Below are 10,887 nucleotides of genomic sequence, written 5' to 3' on the forward strand. Positions count from 1 at the left end.
GGAACTGGATCACCGTGGCCCAGGAGTTGGGAGATTCCCACAGCAAGTCATCCAGGAGCCACGTATTTCACTCTTACCTATTTTTATTAATTAGCAGGTTTATTTTGTTAAAGTCAAGGGTAGTAAGCTGATCCAGAGAAGCAACATGTGGCGGAGTGAAAACAGCTGTATTTTCCCCCCGATTATGCCCAGTTTTCCTGTGCCGAAGGACACGAAGCTCTGGAGGCTGTAGCTTCGAGGAGAGCAGAGCTGTGCGTGGTGCAGGCAGTGAGGGCGAGCAGGGCTTTGCTCGGAGAGCGGCTTGGGGCACGCGGGGATGTGTCAAACACGTTTGTGTGTGCGCAGCTGCACTGCGCCCTCCTCCTCCGCTTCCACGTGTGACGTGTGCTGCGGAGAGGGGCAGCGCGTTGCCTTTCCCGAGCAAAGGAAAGAAAAAAGGAAAAAACGACAAATCGCAGAAACTTTCTCGTGCATCTTCAAAGCAGACTGTCATTTTGTGGACAGCCAGCTGCTGCAAATGGAAGGGCCTCCAGCCTCCTCTTGGCCCCGATAGCCATGAGATGGTGACAAATACCACGTGTCACTCACACCRCCCTGCCTGCAGCTCTAAATCCCCCGAGCACCCAGGCCCTGCGGAGCTCGGGGTTGTTTTTCCAGCGGCATCTGGAGAATTGCAGCGCCCAGGCCCCATATGCCATTAAATATTCCGAGCGAATAGCGAAGGTCCTTGCTAAGCACATCAAGAATTAAGTAGGCTTATTGAAAGAGCTAAATATATTCCAGGATTTCAGTCTTTGGATTTTCAATCTATTTTTGCGGGCAGCAAATGAGAGAGGATTTTGCTGTCTTTTACACGGTGTATTTAGAATATTCCTAGGCCCTGTTAGAGTATTCCTAGGCCCTGTTTTTGCCTTTGGTTTTGCATTAACGAAGTGCCTGTGTTTTTGTTGGACAAATGAGCTGGAACGCCGGAAGCAGAGTGGTGGGATGTGTGTAAAGGAAGCGTTTTGGAGCGCGCTGTGGAGGAGCACCCAGAGCCCGGAGCTGGGACCAGGGGCTGCTCGGCCGGGCACAGCTGCAGTGTCCCCACGTGCAGCCCGGCTCCCGCTGCACCCGCCAGCGGCTCCCCGCGATGACGGAGGGCTGGTTTTGTCACGCACCTTCTGGGGACGCACAGAAGCGTCCTGCAGGAGGTTTCACTGGGAAACGTCTTTATTTTCCCCAAGACTTTATTTAGTTTGCAGATTCTGTGCAAACTCCTAGCAACAGCCRCCCGGCGCAGTCATTAGGCTTTAATTTAAATGTGAAATGGCCAAAGACATCTCCTCTGAATAACGACAGCTATTCGGTGGACATTACGCTATRCATACGGGCCGTTAATTCTATTTCTTCTCTTTGATCAGAGATTAGCAGACATGTGCAGCAGTTGAGCCCAGCGGGGAGGGTTGCAGTGCAGCGGCCGGCTGCCTGGAGCTGAGAATGCAGCCGGAGGCTCTTCCCCTTTCCGTGAACCAGGGCTGTCCCTGTCCTCGTGGATAGGGACGCTGCAACCGCGACGCTGCTCTAATTCCCGGCGGTGCTGGGCAGAAGCGGCGCCCTGTGTCAGAATGGTCTTTAATGGCCGGATTTATCTTTAATACGTTTTATCTGTGAAAATTAGTGGGTTTTGTCATCATAAAAATGGGCTGGAGAAGTGAAGCGTGACTGAGATACCGCGGAGAGCGAGTCTGAGCATTGAGACACATTTCTGAGCTCTCCAGTTTCCGTCCTGCCGCCCAGCTGTATGGCTTACATTTTATCAGGTTTTCCCGAGCGCATTGCCATGTGGGGCAGCCCAGGCTCTAACTTATGTTTAAGTTTATTCAGATGTGTAATTTTTCCAGCGAGTGGGACAGAAGCCCCGAATCTGAGCCCCGTAGTGGGAGGTGCTGGCGATGAGCACCGGCCGGTCCCAAAACGGAGCATCCTGAGAAGGGGCTGCTGGAGAGAAGCGCAGCGCAGGCTCTTGCACATCCAAACGGCCCGGTTAGGGTGCTTAACTTTGCAAATGGAATCCCTCTTCCCCGCAGGTATTTAGTCTTCCTGCAGATCAAGCGAGACCTCTACCACGGCCGCCTGCTCTGCAAGACCTCGGATGCCGCTCTGCTGGCCGCCTATATCCTGCAAGGTAGCGCTTTGGGACGGGATAGCTCTGCACTGACTGCATTGCTGCGCTTGCAAGAGCCTCGAATGCCGGGGGGGGCTCGTGCCCTGCGGCACCGTGACCGCGCTGCCCTGGGGGGAGCCGGAGYGGTGCCGGAGCCGCTGGATGAGCCCCCGGCTCCTGCCTGGGCCGCTGCCCTGGTGGGAGACAGTCCTCGTTTGGGCTGTGTTCCTGTCACTACCGTGGTGCGGAGCGGGTCCCAGCCGCTCGCGGGGGTGCCCGGGCCAGGGCGGAATTCCCTGCCGCAGGAAACGCCTTGGGAATGAGTCAGGCTCCCACCGGGGCGGGCATGGCCGGCGGGTGTTCCCGTGCTCCGGACGGCTGGTCCCGTCCCGCGCCCGTCGCTGCCGTGAGGTGTCCTGGAGCGGTGCCGTCCCCTGCCCGCTCCCATGGGTGCCGCGGGGTCCCCTCCTCCTGCCCCGGAGCTGCCGCAGCCGCCGGCRTCCCGGCTGCTTCCCCAYGTCCCGCCGCCCCCGCGGGCAGCGCAGCCGCTCCTCGGGAATCGCRTCCTTGCAGCCRGKGCCCACGCACTCATTCACCCGTTATTCACCCGTTATTCACCCGTTATTCACCCATCGTTCACCCGCGCTTGCTTTCCACAGCGGAGATCGGGGACTACGACCCGGGCAAGCACCCAGAGGGCTACAGCTCCAAGTTCCAGTTCTTCCCTAAGCACTCGGAAAAGCTGGAGAGGAAAATTGCGGAGATCCACAAGACGGAGCTGAGGTGAGGCCAGCGCTGCGCGGTGTGCACGGGGAGAGCGGCCTTGCCAGAGCCCTCGCTTCGCGTGGGTCATTTCTGCCCTGCAACGGGTCAAAGCAGCCTGCGCCCACACAGGGAACGTGCTGGGGACGGGGGCGGCTCCGTGGGACACCGGGAGGCAGCGGGTGGCGTCCCCGCTCTCACGGCTCCCTTTCTCTTCACTCTGCAGCGGCCAGACACCAGCTACTTCGGAGTTAAATTTTCTACGGAAAGCCCAGACTCTGGAGACCTACGGGGTTGACCCYCACCCCTGCAAGGTAAAACTCCCCAGAAAGTTGGGTTTGGGTTAAATTGCTCCCGTCGCAGCGAGCTGCGGGGTGGTGCTGACGGCACCGAGGCTGCGACCCGGCACCCACAGCGGGTCTGACCGGTGGGGCGAGAGCCAGACTTGGGGGGCCTAAATGCAAATAGGTGCATTGAGGGAAGCGGAGAGGATATCTGCTGTGAATCCCTCTGCAACGGGAGGGAAGGAAGGGACGGGAGCACATAAGGAAGCTATAAGGAGCTATCGGGAAGCGTCTCCATGCAGACAGCTGTAAAGGACACCAGCGAGTCGTCTGCTGCAAAACGCTGCAATTTGGAGGCAATAACAGGGTCAGTAACGAGCCTGAGAAAGCAGCAAATATTAATCTCCACAGACAGCGTGGCTCGATATTCCTCCCCAGCCGGTAATGTAGTCTGCTGGTTGAAACGCTCTCCACTGACCGCAGTGTCCTCGCGGTCGGCTCCGCGTGGCCCGTGCAGCGGGTGGCCCGCGGCTGCCTGGGGGTGCGCTGGGGGCGCGAGGAGGGTCTGCCGGGCTGTCCGTGCGCTGGGCCGGCTCCGGAGCGCGGAGGGCTCTGCAGGGCGGCCCGGGGCTGCCCGAGCTCTGCCGGGGCCGCCRCCTTGGGCTCGCGGTCCGTTTGGGGCCGCCTTTGGGAAGCGGGGAGCCCCGAGGTGCCGAGGGGAGCGTGTGCGGGGCTGCCAGCRGGTCCATGTCCCCCGTGTCCCTGCTGGGCCTCGTCACCCCATCACACCTTGTGTCCCCAGTGCACTCCACGTGCGTCCTGCACCCCGTGTGCGCTGTGCATCCTGCATCCCTGGTGCAGCCCGTATTCCCAGTGCATCCTGCATCCCCACTGCATCCCATGTCCCCCATGCATCCTGCATCCCTGGTGCATCCTGTGTAGCCCATGCATCCTGCATCCCTGGTTCATCCCGTGTCCTCAGTGCATCCTGCGTCCCTGGTGCACCCCGTGTCCTCAGTGCATCCTGCATCCCTGGTGCACCCCATGTCCTCAGTGCATCCTGCATCCCTGGTGCACCCCGTGTCCATCCCGCATCCCCGGTTCATGCCGTGTCCTCAGTGCACCCTCCACGCCGGAGCGGGGCTGTGCTGCGGAGCGGCCTGGCCAGCGCCGGGCAGGAGCCGGCGCGCGCAGATGGGCTGTTAATATTTAAAGCGTTTCAGAAGCGCTGGGCTGGATCGCACTAACGCAGACCGTGTCCCGCGCTCCCTTCTATGTTTAGCATCCCCCCTAGGCCGCTTTTTTTAGCTAATCACAGGTTTTCACGTCCTTCACGTGCCATGGCCGGGGGGAGCTGTGGGGCTTTGGCCAAGGCTGCAGCAGGGCCCGGGTCCCCTCGCGCGGCCGTGCCCGTCCTCCCGAGGACACCAGGGGACCGTCCCCGTCCTCAGGACGTGGCCGCTGCCTCCCAGCCCTCCCTGCCTTGGGCTTTGGGTCTCGCTTCACGCGGGATGTTGCACTGGCGTTCAGGGCTCCTTGCTCTTGGCCAGTTACCCAGGGCAGCTTAAGATGGATTTTTGATCTAATCTGGATTTAAAACCAATTTGCTCAACTTCTTTGGATCCTGAAGATGTGAGCGGGAGAACTGCCCCCCGCGCAACCTGACGAATTTCGGGAGCGCTTCCGGGCAGCTCCTGCGGGATGCGAACCCCGGTGCCTGGAGCAGGGAGCAGTGGGCACCGAGGGGAGCCCGGACCTGAGTGGGAAGAGGACGGAGACCCGCGACATCCTTCAGACCGAGAASGGCCTTTGTCACGGGGACGATGACGGATGGTGGCCCCGGTCCCATAGCAGAGAGCAGTTGGACGTGCAAGAATTGACCTTGTTTCTGTGCCGTCCTAGGGGTTCCCGATGCTCGCTGAACCCCGGCTTGCACCGGGATGCTGCTGTTCCCAATGTGATCCATGTGGGATCCCCATGCTCCGAGGCAGGGGAGAGGCTGTGGGGGAGGCTCTGCTCCAGCTGCGGGACAGGGATGTGTCCCCGAAGCCAGGAGAGCCCCAATAGCCATAGGGAAGCAAGTGGAGCTCATGCTGTGTGTGTGTGTGTGCACTGGTGTGGATTTGTGCCCCAGAGCACATGTGCTCCTTGCACRAGTACTCGTACACCTAGCCATGGCCTCCCCGGAGCCCAGGTGCTGCCATTAAATTGCTTATTAAATTAAAGCTGCTGCGGTTAAAGTGCAGGGCCCTGGGGAGCCGGGGTAGCAGGTTCTCCCTTTGTGCAGCTTAATTAATAGTGAAGGACTCGCGGGTACCTGGGACACTGTGTGCCCCTGCTGTTTGTCCCTTCTAGTAGATGGATAGCGGTGCCGGCGCTGGGGGTGTCGCGGCATCAATCACCCATCAGTCCCCCCGGAGCGGCTGGTCCTCGACGCCGCTGCGCGTTCCCGCGTTAAACCGTCGTGACGGTGTTTGGCGGCAGGGCCGGGGCGGATGTGCCATGTCCCGGTGCCGCCGGCGGCCGCGCGTGACGCGGAGCTGCTCTCCCTTGCAGGACGTGTCCGGGAACGCGGCCTTCCTGGCCTTCACCCCCTTCGGCTTCGTGGTCCTGCAGGGCAACAAGAGGGTTCACTTCATCAAGTGGTGAGTCCCGGGCGCCCGGCCGCGCGCGGCCGGCCCCGCGGGWTGGGGAGCCCCGGCGCACGGGTGCCGAGGGCAGCAGCTGCCGCTGGCCCGCGCGGGGTCCTGCCTCCCTTCCCGTTCCCAGGGGAGATGGGTGCATGCATTAACCGGGACCCGCTGCCCAGGGATTCCAGCCCTTCCGAGAAGGACACGAGTGGGATCTCCCCTCGCCTCCCGTGGCCCCCAGAGCTGCTCACGAGGGTGCCCCACARGGCAGGATTGTGGCAAATAAATGAATTGCAATCACGTTCACTGGCAAATCCCCCCAGGTCGGGGCTCCTCCTTGTCRGCTGCAAGCACCCCTCGCTCTTGCTGCGCTGGGCTGCAATGATTCCAGCCAGCGATTTGGCTAAAGCTGCGCCCACGGCCCGCGGCGGGGCCGGGCATTAGGGTGCTGGGGTGGGCATTGCCGCCCGGGACTCACTCTGCTCTTCTCCTCCCAGGAATGAGGTGACCAAAATGAAGTTTGAAGGAAAGACTTTCTATTTGTACGTAAGTCAGAAAGAGGTGAGTGCATTTTCTTGCCTCAGGGCTTACTGACCACTGTGTTTATCTTGTGCTTCAGCATGTTAGATGTRTTGGGCAGGACGCAGCCGGCAGCGGTGCCCCCTCCGAACTGGCGTCACGGGACGCCAGGACATGGGCACTGGGACACGGGGCTCAGGGCAGCGGCATGAAGGGGTCCCCAGGGCCACGGTGCCAGTGGCCATGCTGTCCCCGTGCCGCTGTGCCCCCCGGCTCCGTCCTTGTCCGTAGGCAGGTACCTATGGACATGCCCTGTAGCTTGGTGGCCTGGACCGGGAGGCTAAAGACACAATTCTAGGGTTAAACATGGGCACTTTGGTGTCACAGCAGTCCCCGGAGCAGAAGCCTGGGGCCTGTCGCAGGTCCGCGAGGTGTCCGGAGCAATGTGCTGGATTTAGGACTGGACACTAGTGCTCACTGGTCCTCCCCRTGCAGCGCCATCGGGTCAGGTTGCAGTCCCTGGGGGCTGCACGAGGCCGTTTCTAGAGGTCCCTGCTGACGTGCACGCAGCAGATCCGCGGCCCTCGCTCCCTGGTTGGATGCATTCCCGGGCACTGAGGAGCGGAGGGGCTGGGGGCGATGGGCACGCGGGGCCACGGGCACAGCCGGGGCTGCTCCCTGGGCACAGCCGGTTCCCAAGCGCCCGCGAGCTGCTGCAGGAGGGTCCCGCTCGGCCCTGCAGCCCCGGCCCGTCCACAGCTCCGTGTGCTGCCCTCCGCTCACCTGTTTGTGCCCCGGCTTCCTTTTCTCCTCTGTAGGAAAAGAAAATCGTTCTGACCTATTTTGCTCCGACACCAGAAGCCTGCAAACATCTCTGGAAGTGCGGGATAGAAAATCAAGCCTTTTACAAGTAAGTGCAAGGACATTTGTGTGTTTTATTGTGTGATGTGTGACACGTCCCTCCATGGGTTGGCATGATCCCCCTGGAGCAACCCCCTCCCAAACATCCCAGACMAAATCAAGGAAGCAGCAGCTCAGACCCCCCCTTCCCGGCCTATCTCCGGGCCTGGGGCCGGCCCAGGTGCAGCAAGTCTTTGTCTGGAGACTAGGACTTGGGTGCAGAAAGGGGCCCGTGTCCCGTGCGCATGGCAGGGGTGTTTTGGTCCATYCTCTGCCCATGCAGAGCTGGTGCTGGTGCAAAGGCGCTGGCGAAGCCGCGGGCAGCAGCGCCCGGCGGGCGGGCGGGAGCCCGGGCACCGCTGCTCAGCTCCACGTGGGTTTCTGGAGCAGCTCTGTCTGGCTCTGGGGAGCTCAATGCAGCGCTGAGACCCCGAAGTCCCGGCAGGGCCCTGGGGCTCTGCAAACCCGTCCCACACGTGTGTGGCACTGGAAACATGCAGAACCGCCAGGAATAACTGAGTCTGGTTGGAGACGGGTTTGTTGGTTTGAAATGCAGAAAGGATCAGAGAGCTGGGTTTACTGCAGATTGGTAATCGGGACTGCGGCCGCGCCACCAAACAGTCCCTGCGGGTTGCGGTGCCATCCCTGTGCCCAYGTCCAGCTCCCTGGATCCAAGGAATTCCCGGGAGTTCTCTGCATGCTGCACTGCTGAGGGCCGTCCTGGCTCCCCAGCACGGGATGATCCCTAGAGCGGCCCAGGGGCCAAGGACACGAGTGCTGGACCAAACCAGTGGAAAGACGAGTGCTGGACCAAACCAGTGCGCTCCTGCTCCCCAGGCTGCTCCGAGCAGCAGGGAGCAGCGGCGAGGAGCAGGGCAGCTGGGCAGCGCCGTCGCTCGTCTCCCTCGGAGGACAGAGGCTGCGGCTCCCTTGCCCCGCTAATCAAGTCCGTTTTCTGCTCTGCCCCCATTTGACTAATTAGGCTGTCTGAAAGGGTCACCTCGGAGGGCAGCGCAGGWTGCAAAGGGGCCGTGCACTTGGTGGCCCACCTGTCTGCTGGAGTGTGCTGGGTTTACCACACTGCTCTGTGTTCTGCTTAAAAATAGCCTGCGTTGTGTTTTGTAATGGGTTTTATTTTAATCAGCAGTCTGTGATCTAAAGCGTGCAGTGTGGTCTCCCTGGGAGTACTGCAATCAGCAGCTGCAATCAGCAGGTTTCATTTCTCATTATATTAACAAGAGTGGAATTGCGCTCCTGCCTTGCCAGCCCCGTCCGTGACTGACCTGCAGGGGCCTGCTCCCTGCCTGTGCCCGGTGCCTAGGGACAGACGTGTCCCCRTGTTCCTTCCCCCACGGGACAGGTCCTGCCCCTTAAGTGCAGCCCCGTTTGCACTGTGGGGTCTGCTCCGTGTCAGGGCCGCTGGCCTTGGAGCTGGGAAGYGGCCGGTCCCACGGCTGCGGTCACATCCCGAGGCCCCCCCCATCCCGGGTGGCCGCATCCCGTGGCGTCCAAGGCCAAGGTGCAGCCAGCCGAGCGGCCAGCGCTCATTGCTGGGCRCTAGAAACCTGCCCAAAGGCAGCGAACCGGCCACCAGCCCCGGGCACCCGGTGCTGGCATCGTCACGCAGCCCGCGATGCCCTTGCAGGTTGGAGAAGTCGAGCCAGGTGCGAACGGTGTCCAGCAGCAACCTGTTCTTCAAGGGGAGCCGCTTCCGATACAGGTGGGCGCGCCGCGGGGCCCGGGGGGTGGCGTGGGGCCGGGACATGGCAGGATCCCAAGGGCCCCTGCTACGGGAGCACCAGCTCCTCCACTTCCCGCCGACATTCCTCTCTCCAGCGCCCTGCACGCGCGGTGGATGGGGAAGGAGGTTTGGGGTTTCTTTGGGTAATAACTGGGAGCGGAGGGAGTTCTCCCGGGCGCTCCGAGGGGCCGTTGCCTCCAGCCCGGGGGCAGCGGCACCGGCACGGCCTGGGGGGCCGGGCCGAGCCCTGGGCTCACGCTGCCCCCCCGCGCTCCCGCAGCGGCCGCGTTGCCAAGGAGGTGATGGAGTCCAGCGCCAAGATCAAGCGGGAGCCGCCGGAGATTCACAGGTGGGAGCGGGGGCGCCGCGCGGAGCCGCTGGCCGCGCGCTCGCCGTGCGCCCGCCGCGCGCTCACCGTGCCCTCGTGCGCGCAGGGCCGGGCTGGTGCCGAGCCGCAGCTGCCCCTCCATCACGCACGGGCCGCGGCTGAGCAGCGTGCCGCGCACGCGCAGGAGGGCCGTGCACATCTCCATCATGGAAGGTGAGGAGCGGGCGACACGGCGGAGGGGSCGCGGGGCGCGCGCGTCTGCGCCGTGCACAGGGGCCCCTCAGGAATCAACACCCACGTGGGGGTGAAGCACCTTGAAAAGGCAGCCGCCCATTCCCGACGGGAATTCCCTGTGAGCCCTCCACCTTCCTTGGCTCTATGTGCCCTGCCCAGCAGGTGCGGGAGCCGCCGAGCTCGCCGTGCTGCRGGTGCCACTCGTGGCCGGCAGCACCCCTGCCCCGTGGGCCCTCGTGCTCTGATGACGAGAGCGCCTTCTTCTTCACTCTTCCCTTGCGTTTATGTTATTACTTCCCTGCCTTGAGCGTCGTGCCAGTAAGCACGTCTGCTAAAGGCCTGCAAGGAAAGGGGCTAGAGCCGTCACCAGAGCCGCTGCAACCATCAGGTGTTCGTCCGCTCACACTGGGCTGTGACGAAAGGGCCCAGGGCCCCGCGCAGGCGCCGGGCAGGACCCGGACTGGCTGGCAGCGCGCGGGGAGGCGACACGGGACGCGTGACCCGGGCGCGTGCCCTGCTCGGGGGCCAGAGCAGCGCCCGGGCAGCGTCGCCGCGTCCCCGCTCCGCCGCGTCCCCGCTCCGCCRCGTCCCCACCGCCATGGTGAAGTGCCTGGTGCGGATCCGGACCCGCGTGAGCGTCCAGCTGCGCCTCATCAACCACTGCTGCCGCGACGTGCGCGTGCGCGTGCTGGGCCTGGGGCCGCGGCTGCTGGCGCGGGCGCTGGGCGCGCTGCCCCTGCCCACGGGGCCCCGCGCGCCGCCCGCCCCAGGTAACACCCGGGGGGCGATGGGGCAGCAGCGCTCGGGACACGGGACACAACTCCTCTTCGTGTCCCTGCGTTTGGGGCACCCAGCCTTGCGGGCAGGGGGCCGGGGAGTCCGGGGTGGTGGGAGAAGCAGGATCCCCATTCCCGGCCAGAGCAGCTGCTCCGAGCGGCCGCCCTGTAACCCGGCCCYGTAACCCAACCCGCGCGGGGATTTGGCCGGGCAGCTGGTGACACGGTGACATTTACGAGGCTCTCCGCAGGGAGCTCCGTTTTTGTAGGAAATCCCTGGAATTCGGGGCCCGGGGGGCTGGTGGTGGTTGCAGCGCGGGGCAGGGTGGCGGTGGCTGCGGTGGGGYGGGCGCCGTGCGGGGTGCAGGACAGGCTGGCCGTGCTGCGGGCGCCCGCGGCGCCGCGGGGGCCCAGGTGCTAATTCCGGGCGGGCGGCGCTCGCCCCGCGCGCAGAGCCGTTACTTCCTGCGCTGAACGGCACTGCGCTCGCAGCAGGGCCGGCCCGCCGGGCTCAGAGCAGGGCCCGTCCTGTGCCAGGCTGCAGGGCTGTCCTGTGCCAGGCTGTCC

General features: G+C 63.3%; 1 protein-coding gene across 1 annotated transcript in view; it reads left to right on the top strand.

Moving 5' to 3' along the window:
• Positions 1–10,887, top strand: part of FRMD5 (FERM domain containing 5) — a 46,693-nt gene that overhangs the window by 33,429 nt on the left and 2,377 nt on the right. The window contains exons 5-13 of the mRNA XM_026040534.1: positions 2,070–2,167; positions 2,806–2,929; positions 3,135–3,222; positions 5,749–5,837; positions 6,320–6,383; positions 7,160–7,251; positions 8,887–8,961; positions 9,263–9,331; positions 9,417–9,523. Of these exons, the coding sequence (XP_025896319.1) occupies positions 2,070–2,167; positions 2,806–2,929; positions 3,135–3,222; positions 5,749–5,837; positions 6,320–6,383; positions 7,160–7,251; positions 8,887–8,961; positions 9,263–9,331; positions 9,417–9,523 (806 nt within the window). The remainder of the gene's footprint in view (positions 1–2,069; positions 2,168–2,805; positions 2,930–3,134; positions 3,223–5,748; positions 5,838–6,319; positions 6,384–7,159; positions 7,252–8,886; positions 8,962–9,262; positions 9,332–9,416; positions 9,524–10,887) is intronic.

This window comes from Nothoprocta perdicaria, unplaced genomic scaffold (genome assembly GCF_003342845.1).
Source record: "Nothoprocta perdicaria isolate Ctin4 unplaced genomic scaffold, notPer1 scaffold_26, whole genome shotgun sequence".
Classification (NCBI taxonomy): Eukaryota; Metazoa; Chordata; class Aves; order Tinamiformes; family Tinamidae; genus Nothoprocta; species Nothoprocta perdicaria.